At 45.2% G+C, this 27,819-nt stretch overlaps 1 protein-coding gene across 1 annotated transcript in view; it reads right to left on the minus strand.

Moving 5' to 3' along the window:
* The window catches only part of LOC117047844 (laminin subunit gamma-1-like), a 123,165-nt gene that overhangs the window by 34,661 nt on the left and 60,685 nt on the right, over positions 1–27,819 (minus strand). Inside the window, exons 2-8 of the mRNA XM_033151069.1 lie at positions 18,691–18,995; positions 12,842–12,972; positions 10,712–10,878; positions 5,474–5,662; positions 1,602–1,719; positions 1,237–1,335; positions 202–338 (exon numbers count right to left, since the gene is read on the minus strand). Of these exons, the coding sequence (XP_033006960.1) occupies positions 202–338; positions 1,237–1,335; positions 1,602–1,719; positions 5,474–5,662; positions 10,712–10,878; positions 12,842–12,972; positions 18,691–18,995 (1,146 nt within the window). The remainder of the gene's footprint in view (positions 1–201; positions 339–1,236; positions 1,336–1,601; positions 1,720–5,473; positions 5,663–10,711; positions 10,879–12,841; positions 12,973–18,690; positions 18,996–27,819) is intronic.

A 27,819-nucleotide genomic window follows, 5' to 3' on the forward strand; every position in this document is an offset into this window, starting at 1 on the left:
GAACTTAAGCACTGCCAGACTAATTTGCTGCATAGCCTATGCTTTGCTTGATGTAACCTTATCATTTTATAATTTAATTTAATTTATATTTTCTGGAAGACAAACCATATTACAGTATTCTGTGCCTTGTGAAAAGAAAATGTTAAAGCTTTTAAGGTAAAGGGCAGGTGTTGTTCAAGTTAGATTGAAACTTGCACTTACCAAACTGAAAGCTGGAGGTGATTCGGTAGGTGCTGTATCCAATGGCATTGGTACAGACAGATGAGTGCCCAAAACAAAAGCAGGGAGTGCATCCCCTTGGATTGGCAGGATCCAGGTTAAAAAAGCCAGGTTTACACCTAAAATAAAATAAAAACCACTGAGCACTTCTAATCCATCTCCCACATTGATCTTCTGCCTTCACATCTTTAAGAGTTTCATTTAATTGGGCCACAGAGCTGCATCCACAATATTTCATACAGTCATGCTAGACCACTTTGCAGCAGAACTTCACACTAAATCTGAGGAAGTCTTCCACTCTGGTAAAGTAACAGCCAGCAACCTGGAAAAGTATTGCTAGAGATTGTCTTTCTTCTGTGGTGCAACAGATAGATGCTGGTCTTTGACCAGGAAAAGCTGAACTCTAATTCCTCACTTTATACGGCAATTGCTATTTCCATGGGTATATCCACGTTCTGTTGGAGAGCTGCGACCCAACCTCTGCACAAGTATACAAGGGGGTGTCTAAAGACATGCACCTGTCACAGATCATCAAATTCACCCTGCACTTTTGCTAGGATAACAACAGTGCATTCCACAACAAATGTGACTGAGCCCTAAAGGGCTTGTTCTCACTAACAGCAGAAGAACTGCTGCAAGTTGAGAAGAAAAAAAGAAAGCCACTGCTACCAAGTGGATCCCTACAAATTTCATTCTCAATTGCCAAAATTTCTCTTCCATCTCCCCCAACAAAAACTGAGCCCGACATTCTCAAGTGAAATCTTTCCACTCAATCCCAGCACACCTGCTGTTTGCGAGAACCGGACTGAAACGTCAGGAGCTGCTCTCAACCATCTGATTCATTAGGAAGCCTTTCAAAAAGCCGCCATCTCTCAAGCTTGATCTGCATCATGGATTTTTTGTAAGGATAAAAAAGGGTACGCTGCTCTGAGCCCTACAAAGGGCAGAAATGCAAGGCGCAACAAATGGGTCAAATCCCACATTCCAAATCCTGTGACGTAATGCAAACCACACTACCTTTCACAGTTGAAGCCCTCAGCATTGTCTCTGCAGGTACAACGCCCTGTGTCCATGTTGCACTCGTCCATACTGCCAGCAGGATTGCAAGAACACCGCCTGGAAGAGAAGCCAAGAAGTCCGGTCAGAGCACTGAGGAGAACAAGGAAACCAAGTTTCCAGGTAATGTATCAGGAAGGGGACCTGAGGCCCTGCAGATATGGATGGGCCACAACTCTCATCAGCCCCCAGCCACCATGGCCAGTGTCAGGAATGATGAGAGCTGTAGCCCAGCAACAGCAAGTGGTTCCTCATCCCTGTTGCACATTTTCTGTCACAGCCACTACTTTCATCTATATATTGATCTAGGGTCAGTCAACTTTTACCTGCAACCGGCCTCTGTGAGAGAGTGGAAGCCGGGCTGGCACCTATCACATTTGTCGCCCATCACACCAGGTTTACAGCTGCACCGCCCATAGTTGTCACACTGAGTGCTGAGGGAACCTGTGTGTACAAAATGAGATCAAGGTACTATTAAAAAGCAAATCAACACAAAAACTGCACCATTTGTTCTTCAAACTTGGCCCTTCAATAGGGAGGGACCAGGATCCAAGAACAGGCAAAGGCAATCACAATAGTATATCGTTTCTGTAGCCTCTCCGCGCCAGACTAAAACAATGTTATCTAGATGAAGTAATCTGAAGTAAAATATGCAACATGCGTTAACCATCTGAAGGTTTCCAATCTACACACTCAAATCAGGACTTATCTTATATTGAAGCTGCAATCATCCATAATTTAATACTTGGCAGTTATATGGTGTGTGTTTCCCCCCACCCAGTGGTGCATATACTTAGGCAAGAACAAACTTTTGCTCCAATACAATTTAAAACAAACTATTTAGATTCTTGTTGGCACAGCTCAGAATAGGCTAAGCTCATGCACAAAAAAATCCTGAACATTCTGTGGTGCAAAAGAGCATGAGCTGTGCTATATGGTGTTTTTGAGAAGTTCAATATCCAGCTGTCTGTCCACTACAATTGAGGGAGTTTTAAAAGCAGCTTATGATTTGCTTGTCAATTGTAAGAAGCAGCAGACTCCGCCCCCCCCACCTGCTCTCTTTTGCTGATCTGAGTTATAGCCTGGGCTTTGTGTACATAATTTCATTTATTTAAAAACAGTGTTATCACATCTCTCTATGGGCTGCGTGTCCTATTAAATACATAAAGCAAAAGTCTAGCTTTCACTGAGGTGGCAACTTGAGTCTGGACTGTCCCACTTCCAGTGGCAGGTGGGGGTTCGAGTGATGAAATACTCCATGAATAAGATTCCTCAAATAAAGGACAGCAGGTGGCAGGAAGAAGAATTCTAGCACAGGCCTTTTCCTTTAAGGTGGTCCTTGTCTATTGGCAGGGACTGTTTCTGTACAGAGCTGCATTCTGTCAAAGAGCTTCCACCTGGGCTCTGACGCAGTACAGTGCAGACTCAGATACTGCCACCAGACTCAACAATCTAAAAAGCTTTCACAGAAGACTTGGCATCCCCCCTCTGCCCCAAAGGCTAGGAGAGATGTCAGCTCTCAGACCAAACCTGGAAGGTCATTCCATAACTGCGGGGCACATTGGCTTCATCCCAACCATTTTAAGTTCCTATACTGAAGGAACTACAGTGGTACCTCTGGTTACGAACGGGATCCATTCCAGAGCCCCATTCATAACCTGAAAGGTCCGCAACTTGAAGCACCGCATCTGCGCATATGCGTGACGCTTTTCGGTGCTTCTGCACATGCGCGTGACGTCATTTTACACGTCTGCGCATGCGCGAACCGCCGAACCCAGAAGTAACCTGTTCCAGTACTTTTGGGTTTGGCAGGTTCGTAACCTGTGACAAACGCAACACGCAGCGTTTATAACACAAGGTACGACTGTATACAGTGGTACCTCGGGTTACAGACGCTTCAGGTTACAGACTCCACTAACCCAGAAATAGTACCTCGAGTTAAGAACTTTGCTTCCAGAACGAATTAAGTTCCTAACCCGAGGTACCACTGTATAGGCTTTGGGGTTTCATAAGCAAGAGGCTTTATCTGGAAACCCAGCCAGGTGGGTGGGGTATAAATAAATTATTATTATTATTATTAAGAAATAATATAGGTCATAATCCATTAAAATACAGATCAACAATCAGCTTCCCAAGAAGCCCACTTCGATAACACACTCTAAATCAGTGTTTTTCAACCACTGTTCCGCGGCACACTAGTGTGCCGCAAGATGTTGCCTGGTGTGCCGTGGGAAAAATTGAAAAATTACTTTATATATAGTCAATATAGGCACAGAGTTAAATTTTTTAACATTTTTTAACATTTTCTAATGGTGGTGTGCCTCGTGATTTTTTTCATGAAACAAGTGTGCCTTTGCCCAAAAAAGGTTGAAAAACACTGCTCTAAATAATCCTGCTGGCAAGTTCTCTTGAAGCATATCTCCACACATCTTTTCCCTCTAAATTGATGACTGGGGACCTGGCAGCACAGGAAGCAGGCTAGCTGCTGCCTCTTACATTAAAGCAGAGGTTGGCAACCTAAGGCCCATGGGCCAAAAGCGGCCCATGAGGGTCACTTAACTGGCCCATGAGCCACCCCCAAACTGAGCCACCCGCTTGGCAATTCCCCGCGTACTGCGCACTGACACAGTGTGGCGCGGGGACTCTCTTCTGCTGTGCCGGAAATCACTTTTGCGCATGCCCAGACGCCGAAAATCGCTTCTGTGCAGGCACGCTTTTTGGCGTCTGGGCATGCACAAAAGCGATTTCCGGCACTGCGGACATGCGCAGACGCGATTTCCAGTGTCATGCCGAACCAGCCCATGGAGGATCTCCGCAGGAGTGATCCGGCCCGTGCCAGATAAGCGTTGCTGACATTAAAGGCTTTGAATGCCAAAGCTTGCTGAATTGGGCCTAGAAGTTAACTGGCACCTCAAAGCATTTAACTTCCAAACCAGGATGCACTGAGATCATTTGTGATGTTTTTTAGTGGGTCAAGTATCAGTAGTTTAAAGAGACAAGGAGGACATTAAAAAGCTAACTTCTAATTAACATTGCAAGAGGTTACTGCAACTTTAGGCTAGAAAAAGATTGACACAAAAAAACCCATTAAGAGGATTAAAACAAAACATTGATTTAGCAACAAGAAGCTCACAAAGACCTTTACCACATACAGTCAACAGTCTTCCTTCAAGCCAGCAATTATTTAGGAACAATTACTCAGGCAAAAATGCCATCTTAAATCAACACACACACACACACTTTAAATATACACTGGCTGCCGGTTGTGTCATGGAATATACTGCAAGGTTTTAATGCTCCTTATCAGGCCTTCTAAATTTGCCCTGGACTGAAAGACCAGTCTTCATTGTTGCAACCCTACTTGGCATTTACACTTGGCACAATGGCAAAATTCGAGTCTGATCACAGCCCGACAGAGAAACACATAAACACAGCTTAGATCTGTGTCTGAGTTAGAAACCTAAGCTATATTATATTCTGTACAGATCATATTGAATATGTGAATCTGGGTAACCACTGTTTAGCATTTTAAACACCATTCTACTAATGCCCAAGTACAGATCTCTGTTCACACCTCATCCGTTCTAGAACCATAGAACTGTAGAGTTGGAAGGGACCATGAGGGTCATCTAGTCCAACCCCCTGCAATGCAGGGATTTGTGCCCAACATAGGGCTCAAACGTGCGACCCTGAGATTAAGAGTCTCATGCTCTTCCAACTGAGCTGTGACCAAGAAAGAGAATTCAAGGCACACCAGGAGAGGGTTAATCTCATCCGTCACTCCAGATAACTTGAATCACTAGGCTCAGCAAGGAGGCTTAACTCTCCAGTCCTGTTGGAAGAAGCAACAGGATGCACTTGGGGACATGACTGCCTCTTCCATAACGGGGCCCCTCCATCACTGATATTGGGTGGCCACACCCATTTGCCCCTTCCACATGATCCTTGCAACAGACAGGCTCTTCTCCATCTCACATACATCCCACCCATTAGGGCTACAACCATTTTGGTAGGGCCCCTACCTTTTAAAAAATAAAGCTGATTTAAGAGCTCACTCCACACATGATGTGATTCTAGTTGTTACAGTTTAAACCCACAAAGGGTAACCTTTTAAAATTGTTAGCGTGCCAAGAACTCTCTCCCTTTGGAAGCTTAACAACTGAAAAACACAAAGAGCTTCATCATCTCTGCCACTCACCAACAGGGTTGCAGTTACACGGCAGGCATGCTTCCTCGCTCCCAAGGCGGTAGAAATTTCCCCGACACCTCTCGCAGTTTGGTCCGTCAGTGTTACCAAAGCAGCCTGTGCAGTGGCCACCGTGGCCTGTGGAACGGTAGAGCTCAGGGTCGAAGTAGCACTCCTGGGACCGGCCATTGCAGTTACAAGCTAGAGGTAAGGAACAAACGTGTGCTTGCTTAGTAAGCCATTGAAGTACATCTCCCCGCTAAATCCTTTCCCATCTGCCCAACCCTCCATGCAACAAATCCAGAAGTAAACGCTACCAAGTCTACCAAGTTGTAAAGTAAGATGCTCCACCAAATGGCTTAGAAATGAAAAGAGGTTGGGGAGAAGTAAAGAAGTAAAGAGATGAGAAAATTAAGCAATTGTTTCTACCTGTTTGGAGATAATGGGAGTGGGAGTTTGGGACCTCAGATAACATTCCATGTTTACCATACAGAATATAAAAGCTCAACAAGTTCAGTGATTTTCAGAAAGCTAATTCACTGCGGTTTCCTTCATATTAGTTCAGGGGGACACCAAAAGTAGCAGAGGCTGAGGTTGTTGGTGAAGCTTCTGAACTGGAGCCAAAAATTCCACAGGTTGGGCTGTAGTAGAGCTTCGTTTCCTGCTGTTCTTGTTTTTTTTTTGAAAAACAAAACAACACCAAGCCATATTTTGAACTAAAAAAGAAATAAAGGGCCAGCAACATTGGCTCTATCCTCCAATTCCCATGTAAGTGAGAACACAGGCAACATGTTCTTTTACACACACACACACACACACACAACAACAACAACAACTGAAGAGCAGAGACTTTAGCAGGAGTGCTCTGCTTATGAACTTTGTGCTACACAGACCCATTTCTGGTGCACAAATCAAGGCAGGTGGGAGCGTCAGGAGAAATCTGCTAAGGTTCGTACACTGTGTTAAAGACCCCCTTTTGCCCGGGTCTTGGCTTACATGAGGGAAATAGCTAATGGTGCGGGTGCAATTCCTTAGACTTGGGGGCAGGGGGAGGGGGCACAAATAGAAAGCCTGGGTTGAACTCTCCCAGGTCACTAACTGCCAATCCACAGAGCGGAGTCAAGCTGACACACCCTTCCTGCAGTTGCAGGGCTGAGCTGCTGCCTGATCCTCAGTTCAGCAGCTTTAGGGTAAAACCACCCCAAGGCAGAGGAACCGCGGGGAGCTGCATAGGTACCATGGTGCAAACCAGAAGAGCACTATCCATACTTTGGCTTCTCCTTGTGGCTCACTTGCTCTTGCCTGAGGCTCCAGGAGGTGGAGGCAATTAGCCGTTGTCCATGAGCATGCCTTCCCCACCACCTCACCCCAAAGGGCTGGGGTCTGGATAGGTTGCTGAGTGTACTAGATTTTCCACCCGGCTGTCTCTCCAGCTGTGCTACAGTTTCTAGCCTTCCCACAGCCCTCCCACACAGTTTACACTGCTCTCTGGCATGCAAACTGCAGGGAAAGATAGCAGCGAGACCAGCCTCCCCCAGCTGCATCCTGTGTGTCTGTGTATGTGAATGGGAGAGGAAAAACTTTCTGCTTTCCTTAGCACAGACAGGCCTAATTGCTCATGTCTAGGACATGGAGCAGAACAAGAGCCCATCAGACACCAGTTTCGTCAGGCTTTCAACTCAATTCACAGACTCACATATACAGCTGGGAACTTTCAGCATACATACGAAGCAAGTTAAGAAGAAATATTGCCTTCCCTCTCCATGCAGTAAACTAGCAATTCTAATGCTGGAGGCCAGAGCACACTAGCGTGCAATGAAGCAGGCTAAATTGTGCCTTCAAGATTTAAGCCATTGTGTTAGGTAAAGGTAAAGGGACCCCTGACCATTAGGTCCAGTCGTGTCCGACTCTGGGGTTGTGGCGCTCATCTCGCGTTACTAGTACAGCTAGTACAGCTTCCGGGTCATGTGGCCAACATGACTAAGCCGCTTCTGGCGAACCAGAGCAGCGCACGAAAACGCCGTTTACCTTCCCGCTGGAGCGATACCTATTTATCTACTTGCACTTTGATGTGCTTTCGAACTGCTAGGAGGGCAGGAGCTGGGACCAAGCAACGGGAGCTCACCCCGTTGTGGGGATTTGAAACGGCGACCTTCTGATCAGCAAGCCCTAGGCTCAGTGGTTTAACCCACAGCGCCACCCGCGTCCCTCACAAGCCATTGTGTTGGGTGCACCCTAATCCATGCTCACCAGAGTGTGGTGTCCCCATGTAGCACAGATGCTATACCCACACCCGTCAAATGTATGGGAGGGAATAAAGAAGCACCATACAGCCTGTGCTACAGCTAACAAGCATGGGGGAATTCCAGAAGCATCACCATAATTCAAAAAGTGCAGGCCCATCGCTGACTGTCTGGGCAGAGGGAAATGCAAGATGCTGCAAGGCAATTATTATCTGTCGTTACAAGGAGAATGCCTTCTCACGTTTCTTATTTATTACAGTGGCAAACCAAACAGACATTTTAAATGCCTATAGCAAAATGTTTCAACGTCTGCCTTCATCGGTTCCTCTGACAGAAAGAAGGCTGTTTCCAAGAGGGCAGTTTTAGGGTGTGCTCAGAAGGCCTTCATTTTGCCACTGCTTGTATCTCTTCTAGGTTGAGGCCATGCAGTGCTGATGTGTCCACTGTGTGCATCCAAAAGTTCTGCCTTCTTGCTAACATGGTTGGATCTGCCAGCACCTCTCTGCCAATTATTAAGTCCAACATGGCAAAATAAAGTGTATATAGCAACAGGTTGCTCCAACTTTTTTTTTTTGTTCAAAATCGCTGATTTGTGGTTTCTAAAATGTAGGCATAGATTGGATGTAATTTTACCTGCATAATGAATATGACATTCTTTCTTTCTCTTTTCTTTTCTTTGCATTCAATGATATAAATTATTTTGCATGACCTGCCCAGGTGATGTTCTGCTTGAAGTGATACGTTCTGCTTGAAGTGATGTTCTGCTTGAAGTGATACGTTCTCTTTGTCAGGTGGCTCCTCACTTTGATGGAGGTGGTTTTCTCTGGGCAGGATGGGAGCCCAATGGATGTTGCAATCAATTACATGTGGAGGATATTCTTTTTGCAGGAGACATTGTTTATTTTCAGTGATCCTTTGGTGTTTTATCTTTGTTGCAAATGCATTTGATTCTAAGAGCCAGTCTGTAAAAATGAATTTCTTTATATGTTTTGGATGTCAGGATTTCCAGCACAGATGCATGTGAGCATCACTGGTTTATGTTGTAAAGACTGGTGACTATTTTGTTATTTCAACAGTGAGGAGAACATTCCATCCAATGACACAGAGTGAGAAATGCACAGCTCAATGATGTGCTGCCCATTATGGAAGGAGATGGGGAACTTGATATGAGGCTGCTGTTTTTATAACATGCACTTATATCCAAAGATAGGACTCAGGGGGTCATTTGAGAGTCTTCACTTGAGTTTCAGCTAAATTCATGGTGCTGGATCATACCTTGAAGGAACGAGGTTCCCAGGGAAAGAATTTCCACAAAAACAAACATTTCCCAGTTTCTTCAGGAGAGATCATTTGCATCAGTAATCAGAACTCTATTGTATTGCAAACCTGTGTCCATATGAAAAATCTCTGAAGGCCAGAAATACTTTGCAACTCCAGAAGCAAGAAGATATAGTAAGTATCAGATCAAGCAATTAAAATAAACTGCTTTTATCAATACTTTTCTCCTCTTTAAAAAAACAAACAAACCTCTTTCTATGACCACTTAATTGATTTCCAAGGATGTCACAGAACAACTAATAATTGCACACGCAAGTTTTCAGTCAGCTTCCTTACAACAGTTTTTCCCTGCTTCACTGTCATCCTATTCTACTGCACATTCCAGATAGAAGATAAATCTGCCTGCCACACACTGCAGTCCCCTCCCAAACACCACCCGGGTACCATATGTAAGCACTTTTCCCACAAGAAAAGCAATCACTATGGAAACAACTGTAAGGTGCCTTGCCCAGAATAAAGCTCTGGGCACCAGGTTAATTCTGATGGGCACATCTCACAAATACCATTTCTTGGTACACCTAACCCACTCTATGACTAGGGTATTTTTTAAGCCTGAGGGTTACAACAATTTCTAGGAAGACAGCAGTCCCTTGTACTGGTTTAAGCTCAAGTCCCTAGACCTTTCTCCCCATCAGAACTTTGCACCCAGAATGAAAGACAAGAAATCCAATTTTTCTCCCTTTTCTCCCCCTAAGGTTTGGGGTTTTTTCCCCTTTCAAAAAAGAACACATGCATACCACAAACTCCACAGTAACTCAGAAAAACAACAGGTCTCAGGGACCATGCAGAATAGAGTTCCCAGGTTTTTTTTTAAATTTGATTTTTTTTAAACAACCCAACAACCAAACACTTTCTAGTACTAATGGCTACAATGATGTACTTTAAAGTATGTGGACAACACCTGGGGGAAGTCTCAAAAAGCCAAAAGGATTGCTGAACTGGATTTCTACTAGTTAGAGGGCAAGGCTTCTGTGGGGTTTGACTAGGTGACCCTTGGGGTTTGCTTCCACCGCTACAATTCTATGATCCTTGCCCTCTTCCCAGGACTAGGAGAAGCAGAGTAATGTATGCAAAGTGAGAGTCCTGCATATCAGCTTGTATATTTCATGCATATTATAGAATTCCTTTCTTGTGACTGCAGAATCTGGGTCATCCTGGCACAGATTATCTATTTATTTTCATCCATAGAACACAATTCCTGGTGATAATTAGTTGAGTCCAGAGGACTATGCTGAATCAACAATGCATAAATGAGAAATACATTTCTAATCTTGCAGTTGGGTAAATAGATAGGTGTGCCAACAATAACCACAGATAACAAGCTGTATAGCACCTAGTGTGGTCTGAATCTTGAGATACGAGCTGAAGAATTACCCAACACTCTGCAGGTTCCAAGGCATTTCTACCACACAACACACGCCAACTGATAATATGAAACAAAGACATTTGAGGTAGGGTTTAAAATAAGCTAAGCTCCTGAATTAATACAGGATGACAAGAGACAGGAAGGGACTGGATCTTGCCAGGAGGAAAAAGGAAGAGAACACTCCAAAGAGCTTTAAAATTGGCTACCTCCTACATGACAGTAGGAGGTGATGAAATAACTGGCAGGAAGATTTTGCTTCTTAGACAAAGCCAGATTATTTAGGAACAACCCCAACACACTTACGCAAACATTCGTTGGCACTCTCTGCTGTTGCTCTTCTCCAAGGCCGGTCGTTGTAAAAAGGGAGGCACTTTTCACAGTCCACCCCAAAGGTATTGTGCTTGCAATTGCAGGAGAGCTTTCCATATTCGTTCTTCACACACTCGCTTGCGTGGCCGTTGCATTTACACCTGCGTGGTAGGAGCAAGACTTCAGGAAGAAATGTACATCTTGTGCCCCACCAGAGTCCAAACCTCCTACACAACCAGACTGACTCACATCAAAGGAACTCCTGGGGTCGGTCTGTTCCTTCCCGCCTCCACCCCAAGGAAAGCGATTCTCAGGGCAGTGGAATTTTCTTAACATACGATGAACCAATACAGTCACCTGACCACTCTCAAGTGACGGCTAAAGCCAAGAAGTAGGTGAGAAAGCAATTTCTAAACTTTTTTTTTCTTTAAAAAGAAAGAAAGAAAGAGACCCCAATGTGCTTCCATATTCCTTGAGGAATCGCCTTTTACATTGCCAATGAAAAGCGTGCAGCAGAGACAGGCAAACAGGGACCTGTTCTAACATTTCTACCTTTGCGGCTCTGAGCTCCTTTGGGAGAAAGGCCAGGATAGAAGTAGCAATAATTTTTGCAATATAGCTTTCAGGTGCCCCTCTCACATCCGCTCCACCGTGTTATTATGCATTAAGCCCAAACCAGTGGCTCTCAAATGGTGTGGCAGGAGAGAATGGCAAGTGTGGCAGGAAGATTCAAGGACAATCAGTATTATATTTTAGGAATGATGCGTGCTCTTATATAGTTGCATTGTTTTATACTTTCTAGGTGTCACATGATCATATGATAAAGTAGTTGTGTTCTGTTATAAATCAAGAACTGTTAGGAGTTGTGTCTTTTTGTTTTCCAACATATTTCTCATCAATAAAAACATTTGGTGTGGTGCAAGCAAATTTTAATTCTGACAGTGTGGCCCAGAGAAAAAAGCTTGAGAAGCACTGATTTAGACACAACCCAAGTGCTTTCAAAACTCAACTGGGTTTGCCCTCATGACTCTGACAGAAGTGTTATTTACAGGTAGGTAGCCGTGTTGGTCTGCCATAGTCGAAACAAAATTTAAAAATCCCTTCCAGTAGCACCTTAGAGACCAACTAAGTTTGTTATTGGTATGAGCTCTCATGTGCATGCACACTTCTTCAGATACCTGAAGTGTTATTGTTCTACAGATGGAAGAACACTGACACATCTAAGTGAATCAAAGGCAGAAAAGGGATGCTGATATTATTGGAAATGAAACAAAAATGGCACTAGCTCCCACTATGCCACAGCACATAACTTATTGGGAGAGCAAACATAATGAAATTGTGTAAAGCAGTTTCAAAGTTTACAAATGATACGTACTCTACGTACCTACTCTAACAGCCAGAGTTTAGTGGCTACAAGTTCAAAGAGTGTATTGTGAGCCAAGAAGCCCAACTTCTACCTTATTTGCCTTATGCAAACCAGCTCTTCAGCATCAGTTGTCTCCTTCTTCCACATCTATGCATGGAGATAAATATACTGGCCTAACTGAGAAGGTTGTTGTGAAAGTTACTGATGTAATATATACAAAGTGCTCTGAGCAAGTTGGAAAAGTTAAGTATTTGTATGGCAAGCTTATATAGACAACTGCCAGCTTAAACAAAGTCAGGCATAAGGCAGAGCTGCAATTAACACACAACCAAATTAGCAAAGCAAGACTTTGCCCTGCTTCTCATCTGCACTGGTCACACAATTGAAAAGGGGTAGGTTCTCATGTCTGGGTTTTACTTAATGACAACCTCTCTTTTACCATGGGCAGAGACTTTTCATAAAATGTAAACAACACCAAGTAATTATGAGAAGTACTACTGAATTTTATAACTTGACCTGGTTACATGAATCTAGTGCAAATGAAGTTGAAGAATGCACCATAGATATTGGAATAGTCCTTGAGCCAGTACACAAGTTCAGTAACGGATGTTTTATTAAGTCATCATTTTTAAATCAAAAAATCACTTTAACTGTGTGTACATACAAATAAAAATGGGGGGGGGGGTTGCAGTCAGAAGCCCCAAGCAAACACTCATTAAAGATATTAAATATATAATTGGATGTGGTTTCCTACTCACCTGCCACCCACAGCAAAGTCAGAAATGGCATAGTAATAAGACTTGAGAACTTTGGGATCATTAAAAACTTCGTCTCCAAAGGTGTTCAGGCGATTAAGGCTTACTCTGATATCGGTAGCAGTTACCCATTCCTAAAAGGAGAAATTGGAATGAAGCCACAATACACATATGAACAATCCACAGCAACACTCAATGTATAGCATATATTCTATGTGGCTGTAGCCAAGGTTTGTTTCTGGCTCATTGCTTGTGGTTTGCTTGGGGAAAACAAACTCAGAGGGAAGGTTGAGATGTAATGCTAAGCCACACACAGCAGCAGGAGGGGGACAGGGAGCAGAGCACCCACGATTTTGTCCTGCATGTTCTGCTTTGAACCATAGTCATGTTTACGGTAACTATGGTTTAAAGTGACTTGCTAATGAAGCCATTGCCAGTAGGCCTGTTGGGCCTTGTAATTCCACATTATTCATTATTTCCTTGAGAACACAACTCATCCATTATCAAAACTTGTTATATATTTTTTTAAAAAATCCCTTTATAACCTCACACAAGATCTTAACAAGCCTCTATGAACATCATTAAAAAAATTCTGTACCAACTGTGCATTCATTCTCCAATCACCCCTGTGGTTACTGCTCTGTGCTGTGACAACCATAAAGTCACAAACAGAGCATTTGGATCTGCCAGGTTGTGCAAAAACTGCAGTTTCTGGACACTTTTCAGAGGCAGTTCAACATAGTGCGTTATGGTAGCCCTATCTCATAAGCAAGACATGCATGGCAGTGGCCACATTTCTCTTTCACGTTGCAATTTTTACGGCAAGATAGATCACCGTAACCAAGATCTAGGAGCAAAAGTGTATACCAGGAAGTTCACAAAAGCCAGGTGTGCATATACTACACCAGTGTTTCTCAAGCTTGGGTCTCCAGCTGTTGTTAGACTACAACTCCCATCATCCCTGACCACTTGTCCTGCTAGCTAGGGGTGAAGAGGGTTGTAGTCCAACAACAGCTGGAGACCCAAGTTTGAGAAACACTGTACTACACTGTCTAGCACACAATTCAGAGTGTGGTTCAGCAGGACTACATGGCTAAGCCTGGCTGGATGCTGAGGCTTGAATGTTCTTCATTATTATTATTATTATTATTATTATTATTATTATTATTATTATTATTAATATACTGCCCGATACCTGGGGGTCTCAGGGCGGTTCAAAGAATAAAAACAAGATATAAAACCACAAAATACATAATAAAAATAAAAACAACAACCAAGTACCCCCCCACACACAAAAAACACATTTTGAAAGGGCATAGGATGTCAATCAGATCAACCAAAGGCCAGGTTAAAAAGGAACGTTTTTGCCTGGTGCCTAAATGTGTATAATGAAGGTGCCAGGCAAACTTCCCTGGGGAGAGCATTCCACAGATGAGGAGCCACTACAGAGAAGGCCCGTTCTCGTGTTGCCACCCTCCAGACCTCTCAAGGAAGAGGCACACAAAGAAGGGCCTCAGAAGATGATCTCAGGGTCAGGTAGGTTGATATGGAAAGAGGCGGTCCTTGAGCTATTGCGCTCCTGAGCTGTTTAAGGCTTTATAGGTCAAAGTCAGCACTTTGAATTGGGCCCGTAAACTAATTGGTAGTCAGTCAGTCTGACCAGGATCAGTGTAATACGCTCAAACCGTCTTGCTCCAATAAGCAACCTGGCTGAATTCTGCACTAGCTGAAGTTTTTGAACAATATTCAGAGGCAGCCCTACCTATAACGCATTGCAGTAATCTAACCTTAAGGTTACCAGAGCATACACAACAGAAGTTAGGCTGTCCTGTCCAGATAGGGGCATAGCTAAGCCACCAGCCAAAGCTGTTGAAAGGCACTTTGTGCCACTGAGGCCACCTGAGCCTTGAGCGACAGCAATGGATCCAGGAGTACCCCCAAGCTACGAATCTGCTCCTTCAGAGGAAGTGTAACCCCATCAAGAGCAGGCAGCTATCCAGCCATCCGGTGTAGGGAACCACCCACTAACAGTGCCTCAGTCTGATCTGGATTGAGTTTAAGTTTGTTGGCTCTCATCCAGCCCATTATCAAGGCATTTCCACTGCCTCACCTGCAGATGTAAGGAGAAACAGAGCTGAGTGTCATCAGCATACTGCTGACGACGTACTCCAAAGCTCCAAATAACCCCACCCAGCGGTTTCATGTAGCTGTTAAACAACATGGGGGATAGGATTGAGTCCTGCAGAACCCCACACTGAAGGTTCCACAGGGCTGAAAAGCATTCCACAAGGAACAGCCTCTGGGAACGACCATCCAAGTAGGACTGGAACCACCACAAAGCAGTGCCACCCACCCCTAGTTTGGAGAGTCGCTCCAGAAGGATACCATGGTCAACGGTATTGAAAGCCGCTGAGAGGTCGAGAAGAATTAACAGGGACATGTTTCCCTTGTCTCTCTCTCGACAGAGGTCATCATACAGGGTGACCAAAGCAGTTTCTGTGCCAAAACTGGGTGTAAACCTCGATTGAAATGGATCTAGAAAATCTGTTTCCTCCAAGAGCGCTTGGATCTGATCTGCGACCACTTGCTCCAGAACCTTGCCCAGGAAAGGGAGTTTAGCAACTGGCCAGTAGTTAGTTGGATTTTCTGAGTCCAGGGAAGGTTTCTTAAGGAGTGGACCACCCCTCTCGTAAAGAGGCACTGATCACCTCCCTGGCCCAGCCATCTTTTCATTCCCTGCTGGCTTTTATCAGCCAAGAGGGGCAAGGGTCCAGAGCGCAAGTGGTCGCTCTGACTGATCCAAGCACCATGTCCACATCCTCAAGCCTTAACAACTGAAACTCATCCAACACAACATGACTAGACTGTGCTCTGGACATCCCATGAGATTCATCTGCTATAACAGCAGAGTCAAGGTCTTGGTGGATGCAAGCGATTTTATCCTCAAAATGCTTTGCAAACAAGTCACAGAGAGCTACCATTGGTTCTACCACCTCCTTTGGGCCAGCCTGTAAAAGGCCCCGTACAGAAAAGCTTTGCCAGATGACATGATGAGGATGCCATGGAGGCAGCAAAGTAGGCCTTTTTTGCTGTCTTCACTGCCACTAGGTAGGCTCAATAATGAGCCCTTATCAGTGTTTGGTTGCATTCATTTGAATCTTTCCTCCACTGTTCAAGCCATCTCCCAGCTTGTTTCCTCGCCAGTGTGGTGTAGTGGTTAAGAGCGGTAGTCTCGTAATCTGGTGAACCGGGTTTGCGTTTCCGCTCCTCCACATGCAGCTGCTGGGTGACCTTGGGCTAGTCACACTCCTCTGAAGTCTCTCAGCCCCACTCATCTCACAGAGTATTTGTTGTGGGGGAGGAAGGGAAAGGAGAATGTTAGCCACTTTGAGACTCCTTTGGGTAGTGATAAAGCGGGATATCAAATCCAAACTCCTCCTCCTCCTCCTCTTCTTCTTCTTCTTCTTCTTCTTCTTCTTCTTCTTCTTCTTCTTCTTATCTCCGGAGTATACCAGGGGGCCAATCAGGCTCCACAAAGTCGGAGAGGGCATTCAGGGGCAATTGTGTCAATAGCCCGAGCCATTCGGGTGTTCCAGAGGTCAGCCAGGGCTTCAACAAGCGCACCAATCATATCAGCCAGAAACCCCCCAGAACCCTCCAAGGGTGGACCTTCCTAATAGGTCCCCCACCTCTGCAGAGGGGGAAAAGGTGCTGACATTCTAAGTCTAAACAGGAAGTGATCTGACCACGACAAGGGACTGGTGTCAATGTTCTGCACATTCAAATCACTGTCTTCCTGCCTAGTCGAAAAGACATGGTTCAGAGTGTGGCCTTCCATGTGCATTGGGCCGGTGACATGTTGGGACAGCCCCATGGTTGTCATGGCGGCCATGAAGTCCTGTGCCACCCCAGAGGCAGCTGCCTTGGCATGGATGTTGAAGTCTCCCAGAATCAGCAGCCTGGGAGTCCTCAACACCGCCTCTGAGACCAGCTCTGTCAGCTCAGGAAGGGAGACTGCTGGGCAGCAAGAATCCCTAATTTGTCCTGATTGGCCAATGCCAGGAATACACACTCTAGGTCGGTGTGTCGTCCCGTCCCCCCATCTCACAACTGGACAGAGACCCTGGGGATAGAGAGAGAATCTCTATAGACTACAACAACTCCCCCTCCCTGACCCTCAAGTCTGGCCTGATGCTGCACTGAGTACCCCAGTGGGCACAGCTGGGTGAGACCAACTCCACCCTGTTCACCCACCCAGGTTTCAATGATACATGCCAGATCAGCCTCCTCATTCATAATCAGTTCGTGGATGGTCCCTTCCCCTCATATGAAGCAATTCCCTACATCTTACCCTAGTTAATGGGAAATGGCCAATGATGATTTGCCTCAAGACCAACTGTCACACACAAGGGGAAGATGGAGCCGGGTTCAGGTACATAATGCCAAAATATGGCTTAGCATTACATCTGAACCGTCCCAACAGCTCAACTCAACTAAGTAGCTGAGTCCTCAGGGATGCTAGCGTATCTTGGGATTTATTTCTATCCCATATCCTTCTTTCTAAATGGTTTGGAATGCTTTGCTTGGTCCAGGAAGTACGGGAGAAATTTAAAAAATCAACCAAAGATATGTACATGTATTTGGTTTTCTGGAAGTTTTCCAATCTCAGAACCAAGTACACATGTGTAATACACACAATGAATCATACTTACTTGAATGCTTTGTTTTAAATTCTCAGCTTCCGCTTTCCCATAGACTCACCGCAACCCAAGGGAAACCAGCATAATTGCTCCAGAAGAGATACCTGCCCCAAAGCTCTTAGGCTAAAGTCTGTCTTTTCTTGGGAGCCTGCATTCCAACACAAACTGAATAATCATCAGTGAGGCTTTCATGTTCACAGCACCCAGCATTTTTCCTGTTCATTTCATAGCTTTAAGATATGCTGGTGCCAATTTGAAAAGGAAGCAGGCGGATCCCATGGAAAAACAAACACAACAGCGATGCAACACAACAGTTCTGCTTCCCTTAAAAGGAAGATGCCTGGTTTCCTTGTTAGGAGGTGTGACAGGATGGAAATTTAAATGGGTCAGTTAAACAAGAGGCAGTGATGGCCCCCAACTTAGATGGCATTGGAAGAGGATTAGACAAATTCATAGATATTAAGGCTATCCAATGGCACTATACTTCGGAATAATGCTGCTGGAAACTGCAGGAGAGGAGAGTGCTGTTGCTCTCAGGTCCTGCTTGTGGTCTTCCCATGGCCAGTGTGAAAACAGGATACTGGACTAGATGGGCCATGGGCCTGATCCAGCAGATGTTTTTTTATAAAAATCTGCACCAGTTTCCCCCTGCAATGAGCCATTGGACCTACATGGTGGACCACAAAAACAGCCAAATTCCCAAGCTCTCCCATTACTGTTTTACTAATTATACTTCATCACACATGTATAACGGTCTCCTTCAAAGGAGCAGACAGGTTGTTCTGTGGTTCCCATTCATTTCAATGGAGATTGTGCCAGAGAACGTGTGAGGCTCAGATCTGTCCGCTCGCACTGTGCTGCACTCAGGCGCAAACCTGAAGCTGCTTCACATGTCTCACGCCAGGGGTCTCCCTGACCAGCTGCTAAACAGCAAGATACAAAACACACCTGAAGAGGTAGGACCATAGATAACCTCACTAACTAATGAAAACTGGAGCATGCTGTGGGCCTACATTGGGGTTATCCATAAAAAGTAGAGAGGAGCTGCCTGGTGTCTTCTTCTGGTTGTACCCAGGGGAGCCTTAGATATGAAGAACTGAGATGTGCCTCAATCACAGCCTCTGATCCAGATCCAATCCCCATTTCCCTTACCTGTAAGACAGGGCTGTTGTCAAAGTTGTAAGCGCTGGGCCTGCCCTCAAGTGTTGAAAAGGCTACATTGCCTCCCGTGAGTGGAGAGATGTCACTGAATTCGTCTGTGCAAAGGGCCTGCTGTTCATCCTCCCCCGTCCTGATGAAGGCACGACTGGATTTGCGGTAGGTGTTCTCGCATGAGCCACTGTAGTACTGGTAAGGCACCCAAGGACCATCTTCCCGAGTGCGTTTGTAGATGGCAAAGCTCTCCGGCCGGCTGGTGTGAAATTTCAGGCGTACGTATGTAATATCAAAGGACTTTCCTGTAAAAGAAGAAAAAATGTTGAGAGGCACAAGAGCAGGAAGAGAGTGAAATTTCTCTTCATTCTTTTCAAAGTCTGCAGGGTCGACTTGCTATAAATGTTTGTGTGAAAAATCAAAATGATAAGCTATGTTCATAATATCAAAACAAAACGAAAAGGCTATGTTTGTCATACTGTAAACTTGTAAATGGTCGCTCTCTTGGTTACCTGCGGCAAGTTAAGAAAAGACATTAGGCAATAGGTTGGAGGGGTTTTTAGCACACTAGATGAGAATGGACACTTCTTCCCAGCTGAAAATGTGCCACAAATGTTTTAGAGTGGTGTGCATACGCAGCTTTGTCATTTTACCTGCAAGGAGTACAACTGGTATTTATTTTAAATTTTTCCTAACAGCACAATTGCCCACTCTGTCATTTTACTAAAGAAACAATTAATCAATAGCATTTGTATCCAGCCTGTCCTCCACATGAGCTCAGTGCAGAATGTATGGAACTTATCCTTTATTTGCCAAAGCAAGGAAGGCGAGTGATATATTGACCTGTCCAAGGTCCCCAGTGAATGTCATGGGGTGGACAGAGATGCTAACTCAGGTCTACTGTGCCTAAGTATACCATACTCTACCCGTGTCAACTCATGGGATGTAACTGTGGTGGTCCTTTCCAAGGACACAAAAAGTAATGTGCAAATTCACTTTTTGGATTCTTGACATGCAACAAAACACTTGTGTGTATCTTCCCCCCCCCCCCATGCCGTCAATGCCCAAGCAACTGTGGCTGAGGAGGATGAAAGAAGCACACTCCAAAAGACAGCATTGTAAGACAGGAGTCCTTGCTCCAACATAGGTCTCACTACCTCATGCGCATATGAAATGTGCAGCCGGTCTGCATGCAAGTCAATGAAACATGAGGCTTCTCCATGCAGTTAATGCTTGATTTGGCCTGAAAGGAAATATGAGGGTGCAATGTTAGTAGTCACTGGATTACACTGTAGGGCTGCACACTACTCACCCAGCACAATGTGTAATATGGAGATAAAAGGAACAGGTAACACAGCACCGTCCTAGGCCAAAGGCCCATCTTCTCCAGCACCCCATTCTCACAGTGTCCAACCAGATGCCTATGGGAAGTCTGCAAGCAGAACCCGAGTGCAACAGCACTCTCTGCATCCGATTCCCAGAAACTGATAGTCTCCAACATATGGCCATTGTTGCTAGTATCCCCTGGTAACCATAACCCCCATGCACCTGTCAAATCCCCTTTTAAATCCATCCATGCTGGTGGCCATCACTAAATATTATGGGGACAAAGTCCATAGTTTAATTTTGTGCTGTGTGAAGAGGTTCACTTGATGACCCTGAGCACCTACATTTTCCACACCATGCACAATTTTGTACATGTTCCCTCTCTTACTCACCCTTTTTTCTAAACTAAAAAGTCCCAAACGTCACAACTTTTCTCATAGGGCAATTGTGCCCTATAACCTCAGGGTTACTGGAAGCTTCTCTCTCAGTTTCAGACCAAACCCCAACCTGCTATAAGGGGCGGATACATCTGGACAACACAGCACAGTTGCTGTGCAGACCACTTAGAAGCTGAACTACACTGCAGAGGGTTGCCACTCTCCGGAGAGCCCTTGTCAGACAATGCAGCACTAGAAGGACCATAAGGCAGCTTCCCAAGCAAAATATCTTGAACACTTGAAAGTCTATTAAAACGCTAAATAAATAAATGCTAAAAAAATATACCCCATTGCTTTGTTTTAAAAAGGTACTCGCATAACCTTGCGCCTCACATAATCTTAAGAACTCCAAGACAGCAGACATGTTTCTGGGTACGACACTGAATGAAACCACAGCAACTGGTTCAGAAGTGCAATATACGTTTCCCACAAAGATGATGGGCTCATACTTTCACTTTCCCTGTAGTTGACACAGCAAAGAGGAAATGCTGGAGCCAAGCCAGGGAACTGGGATAGTCAGGGCCTCTTGTTGTGACAATCAGAGCCTTTGTTAGTTCCTCATTTCGTGCCATTATGGTTAGGATCAAGGAACTGTTTTCGACTCAACTTAACCATCCCAGGAAGGAAGAAAAGCGGAATCCCCCTTTGATACTATTTCTTTGTAGACAATCAAATGAAGAATAGCCCCAGGATTTATCAGCTTTAGCAAAAAAGCAAACAAAAAAACCCACTCTCTTCCACCCCACCCCCCACCCCCTGCCCACCTGCATACATTTCCCACCCAGTTTGTGAAAAGAGGCCTCTCCATTATAGATTCTTTCCAGTTGCTGGCATATCCCCAGGCAGGCTCAATAAACGTAGATAAACCAGCCATGATCATCTTTGCATCCTAGGAACGTGCGGCACTTCAGCATTTCACTCCCTTTAGCTCAGCGGTTTTATGAAGTATCTCCCTACAGGGAACTCTTTCCTCATCAAGTTATCTGAAAAGGAACCCCAGCCCACAGCAAGGTGGTTCTGGGGCACACTGGGGGGCAGCCTTGCTAATACAGGTGCGAATGCTGTTACCTCCAGAAACTTTTACCATTTATACACTGATCGTCTGGAAACAGAACAGACGTTGGGGCACAGCCCAGGGAAAGTGAAGCACTTTTAAGGTCAACTGTTTTCAATGGGAAAATCCATTGGCAAGTAAGCTTGAACTTTGCCTCAATCTGTCACCTCTCTTCTAGTTATGAAAGCTTCCCTGTCTGGTCAACTGGATGCAAGTCATAGCTTGCCACAGCCAACCAAATGAACAGCTCTTTTCAATGGCTGGAACGCATGCCGTTCACATGGGTTAGTGATGGGGCTCCCTATCACCAAGGCCAGGGATAGGAACCTTTGGCCCTCCAGATGTTGCTGAACTACAACTCCCATCAGCCCCAGAAAGCATGGTTAGTAGCTAGAGGTGACGGGAGTTGTAATTCAGCAACATCTGGAGGGCCAAAGGTTTCCCAAGTGAACTGTAAATGTATTCTGGAGCACACTCCGTACTCTCACATGGTTGCACATTTGCAGGGCCAGTGATTAAGGGTGAAGGGCAAGGTGTCTTCAGCATTTTTGGTGTTTATTCCTCAGTTTATTCCTCATCGGTAGTAAAGGACATTTCGAAAGGCACTGATCTATTGCAGCACTGTAACAGCATTATAATAGCCTAATGGTTAGTGGTTTAAACCACAGTACCACTTGGACTTGCTGATCGGAAGGTCGGCGGTTCGAATCCCCGTGATGGGGTGAGCTCCCATTTCTCTGTCCCAGCTCCTGCCAACCTAGCAGTTCAAAAACACGCAGTGCAAGTAGATAAATAGGTACCGCTCTGGCGAGAAAGTAAACGGTGATTCTTTGCGCTGCTCTGGCTTCGCCAGAAGCGGCTTAATCATGCTGGCCGCATGACCCAGAAAAACTGTCTGCAGAAGCGGACAAATGCTGGCTCCCTCAGCCTGTAGAGCGAGATGAGTGCCACAACCCCAGAGTTGTTCACAACAGGGGTACCTTTACCTTTACCTTTAATTGTTAGTTGGGGGATTTGTGGCCCAGCGGGAAACATGCTGCTCTTGGCCTAATTTTATGAAAACCTCAGCATCCTCTGGCTCTCTGAAAGCCGCATGCCTACAGTCCTTCCTAGAAATCCCTTCTGCTTCATATTTGTGTCTTTGTGCAAAGAAATGCATGGGGTGTTAGAGGAGGGGTAGTGCCTCTGGTGGGGGACATGCTCCTTCTGGGTAGTCCATCCACCACTGGTCCCCACTCTGCACTCAGCTCTCAACTGTGACTTGTAGAAACTGCCAGCATTCAATCGCAGCCACACACCAGCCACTGATGGCTTGGACTAGGCTAACCAGAACAAAATAAAAGAAAAAATCTCTTCCAGTAGCACCTTAGAGACCAACTAAGTTTGTTCTTGGTATGAGCTTTCGTGTGCATGCACACTTCTTCAGATACACTGAAACGGAAGTCACCAGACCCTTAAATATAGTGAGGGAGTGGGGAAGGGTATTACTCAGAAGGGTGGTGGGTATGGGTGATCAGCTGATTGGTGTGTAAAACCTGTTGACTGTTAAAGACTGCAATATATACAGGGTCTTACAGGGAAAAGCAAGGGGTGAGATGGCTAAAGATAGCTTTGTCATGTAATGTATAATGAGATAATGACTTCCGTTTCAGTGTATCTGAAGAAGTGTGCATGCACACGAAAGCTCATACCAAGAACAAACTTAGTTGGTCTCTAAGGTGCTACTGGAAGGAATTTTTTATTTTATTTTGTTTTGACTATGGCAGACCAACATGGCTACCTACCTGTAACTAGGCTAACCAGGTGAGGGTTTCAAATCCTTGGTGATTTAGGGACTGCATGCGAAGATAGACTCCAGCCAATTGAGTGGACGAGACCAGTAGTGGGTCTAACAGTCAAGATGGTGGTTTCTGCACATGCTGTAGAGGGAAGTGAGGGGCAGGTGGGGCCCATCAACCTAGGAAGGTAGCCCACCTAGGAGAAGGAAAACTCTGGTCCTAAACATCTGCTGCCTTGCAGCTATACTCATTTGTGAGAGCGGCTTCGGGAGTAAACCCTGAGGAACAATCTGTACCCACTGCCTTGTGGGATATCTTTGGGAGAAGAAAGGGCTCAGGAGTAAACCCTGTGCAAATCTGGAGTGGAGTCCCTAAGACTCCATGGATGGTGTCTTGTAGGTCTCCTTCTGGCAACTCCTGCAAAGAATAGGAGCCAACTCCAAGGGGCCACGGGGACTTTGCCCTCCCCATAAAATATCTGAGGGGGCCGGAGCCCCCCAAAGTTGATGGGCATTGCCATTCAAATGGTGTGCATGCACCACATCATGTGATCAATTATGTGGGGGCAGGGCTTACCTTATTCAAGTTGGCACCCCTGAAAGGCAACTGCTCTGCTTTCCTCACATCTGTGAGGCTGAGGGGGGGGGGGTCTCACCATCTAGGCAGCCCAGGACCTCCAAACATTCTGCCCAGGCTTGTCCCCTGGGGGGGGGGGGTTACTTTGGTGCTGCTAATGCAGCATGAATGTGATAAAGAAAGAAACAGGGGGAAAACAAATGTAATCCTGCAACAATATACTCTCTACCCACACTGGCTGCAGCCTCCCCTCCCAAACCTTTCCTTTGGAGCAAAGTTCCTTAAGTGGGGAAAAGGTTCTCCCCAGCTCAAGCAAAAAGGCAATGGAGCAAAATACCAGTTAAAACAAAAGCCCCACAGTGAGGCATGTTCTCTACCGTATTAGCTAGGCAGTGCGGATGGCACATTTTTGAAGGGGTGGTGATGAGAAAGTGACAGAAGGAAACCATCTTTCATTTATGGATTTATAATGGACATGGAGAAACCATTATAAGAGCTTCAAGAGTTACATGTGGGGGTGTAAAAAAAACCACCCTCCTTTTTGAATTGGGAATGAAATGAGCATTCTTAAGCTTCACTGTTCAAGAACACTGGCACTTCTGTTAAGAGATGCTTCAAGGAATTTTTCTTTAGCAAGAGCTTGCTAGACAGCCTTCCACCACAGTTGTCGCGACAGGGGATGGTGCTTATTGTTTTCAGATTTTACAGTGGAGCACACGGGCTGCCATTCCTCAGTCTGGGTGCATAACCAGGAACTATTTTTATTTTTTGTCAATGGCCTCCTGAAAAGCTCAAGACAAATGACTCCTGTGCTACTCACAGTCCACTAGGCAGTCAAATGCACTGTGGGCTCCCCTTGTTGTTATGTCCTGGTGACATCAGAAAGAACAGACCTGCGGAAGAAGAACTAGAGAGCTGCTCCTGGGGTGCCTGAAACAGTTAACAAGAGTTACAACTGTGGGAAGAGCCAATAAATAAATAAATAAGTCTTCCACCCCACCCCCCACCTTCCTCTCAAGGCTTCTTGGCTGTGAGAAAAGTTCCCAGAGTGAGGTGTACAGCTGCACACCAGCTGTTATTGTTTCACCTCAGTGGGCAGGATTGTATGCACACACAATCTCACCATAATAAATGCATTCTGCAACCAAGCAACAAAAGCAGATACAACAGAATGCCCTTTGCCCAACACTGCAACAGAGATGAGGATAGTTTGTGTGTGCATGTGTGCATGTGTGTGTGTGTACACACACACACACACACAAGCATGCACTATTCAAGCACAAAAGAACACACAGCCATTTATGACTGGCTATCATCTCAAGCAGCATAGATTTCTTAAACTTTGAACAATTTCAGTTATCCCACTGATCAAACCTGTTGCCAGAACAAGTCGCTGAGATTCTTTTCCCCATGAAAAATTGTCACGTTTGCTGTGGGACCTTAAAGTCTAACAAATTTACTGTGGCACAAGGGCTTTCACATATAAGACCCTATTTCGGATGCTCAATGTGGTTTGTGAGAGGTTGTCAGTGTTACACACACACGGGTCTGCAGGGTGTGTGCAGTCACTTAACCTGTGCCCTTCTTAGTCATGCGAGGAGACTGGTGTGTAACAACGCAATAACTGCAATAAGATGCACTAGCATATTCACAGTTTAAGGGTGAAGCCTGGGCAGTGTGTATGGGGGTCTAGGGCAGCCCAGACAACAAGACCTCTCTCTCGGTCTCACTGATGTGGTCCAAAGGAATGCACAGCAAAATACCGGTATGTGGCTGCAGGTATCCCCAGGAGGAGGTGTACAAGGTGCCATGCAACTGTCTTAGGGACTCTACTCTGGATTTTTTTACTCCTTAGTCTTTTCTTCTTCCAAAGATATCCTGCAAGGCAGTGGAGGTTTCGGAACCGAGTTTTCCTTCTCCAAGATAGGCTACCTTCCCAGGTTGAGGAACTCCCTCTACTCCCAACTTCCTTCTACAGCACAGGCAGAAACTGCCTAGACTGTTGGACCCATTTAATGGTCTTGCTCCCCCAGTGCTGTAATTTATGTATGTACTCATCAGTACATCTCTGCAGTGTGCATGCACACGAAAGCTCACACCAAGAAGAAACTTAGTTGGTCTCTAAGGTGCTACTGGAAGGAATTATTTTATTTTTAATTTTGTTTAGACTATGGCAGACCAACACGGCTACCTACCTGTAACTTTATTTTCCTGATATTAAGATAGCAGTAGAAGTGGTTGCCACTGTAGCAATAATTACATATAAGCAGGCATGCAAAGAATTTCACCTCGCATGATACTTTTTCCATGCAAATGCATGTAAATATGAGCCCGTATTTGGGAATTTGATAACAATGTATAAATTGAACCACAGTGGAAGAGATAAGGAGTTCCTTTCTCCTCTGGAGTGCTTAAGCTTAGACTGGAAACTGCAGTCTTTGTACTATGTCACGTAGCAGCAAAGCTCGCACTAAGAACAGCAGGACCACAAGGGGCACAGATTTTAATAGCAAGTGCCAAAGCCAATATTTTTTTTTTTAAAAAAAACCCTGGCACACAACCTCATACTTCCTAGGCTTTGTTTCTTCCATTTCAACCCAAGCTAAAAAAACCAGTAACTTGGATTTGCAAAAGCAAGTTTCTGGAGAGGCCCTAAATGTAGGCTCCTTCTATCAATGCTGTCCATGGGAAAGTCTAGCATGCATGATCTACAGAGACAACAAGCCTTAAAGCAAAGGCAACCAATGTTTTGCTTGCAGGTGTGATATTATAAAACAGTTCAAAAATAGGCCACTGTGCTAATGCAACAGAACAAAACCCACAATAGGTCAACAAAATACTAAAGCTTGGGTTTCAAAAGGCTGGTGTGTGCATGTGGCCTTTTTCAGCAACCACCCTGGCCCCAAATGTTGGGTGGCCTTCCAGAAGCACGCCTCTGAAGCCATCTCTCTTGCTTCCTTCAAATCCCTTCTCAAAACCCACTTTTCCACAAAGCGTGTAGAACAGTCAACTAGTCCACATAACCCGCTGCTGTAACTAAGCTGAAGTATGTGTAACCGAAAATAATAAAATACTATTTCTGGTTTCCTCCTGCTCCCATTTCCTTACCTTTTCTCTACTGCCCTTCCTGAATTTGTAAGCATCTTGTATAATATTACAATACAGGCAATACTTCCCATTTGTGCACGTTTGGCACACGCATCACCGCTGACACACACATGCGGTGCCTTGGAACACAACCCCTGTGAAAATGGGGAGTTGCCTGTGTATAATTATAATAGACTAGCTGGCCCGGCCACGCGTTGCTGTGGGGTTTTTTGCTTTTTTAAATTCTGACCCCGAAAGTATTCTGGAAGCTCCTGTTTTCGTTCTTCCCTGTCCCTGTAGAGTAGAGGTCAGCAAAGGGCCGGGCCGGTGGTATTGATCACTTGGGACTCTGTGTGTTCATCATGCGAAGTTGCGGCGGCCATTTTAGGTGAAGGCACTTGGGAAATTTTAAAATACCTGAGAGAGTGCAGCGGCCATTTTAAGTGAGGGCAGTGGCCACTTTATGGAGGCCTACTGCGGGCCTTGCTCTGGTTTTTTTTACTGTAAAAGCGCAACCCCCCCCCCAAACACCCCCTCCTCACAATTAACTGGCCCCATGCTCTATGCCATTAAAAAGAGCATTCTCCCCCATCCCAGTCCCAAAATTACACACCCCAGCGACAAAATCCCCTCAGAGCCAGTCTTACTCAGTGCAACCTCTCAGGCAGCCTTGGGCTTATTTTGCTCCCGCATTTTTTTCCTCCCCCCTCTCTTCCGCAACTGCCCTGCCTCCTGCTCCGTCTTTTTTCCACATTTCCACTAAGTAGTTTGTGTCAGAAAGTCCTTGGGTGCTTACAGGTGACAGTTATAAAATGGTGGATGGGGTTTTCTTTTTGGCGCAGGTCTGATGACGTCAACAGGCAATCCGCCT

The sequence above is a fragment of the Lacerta agilis genome, chromosome 6 (genome assembly GCF_009819535.1).
Source record: "Lacerta agilis isolate rLacAgi1 chromosome 6, rLacAgi1.pri, whole genome shotgun sequence".
Lineage (NCBI taxonomy): Eukaryota > Metazoa > Chordata > Lepidosauria > Squamata > Lacertidae > Lacerta > Lacerta agilis.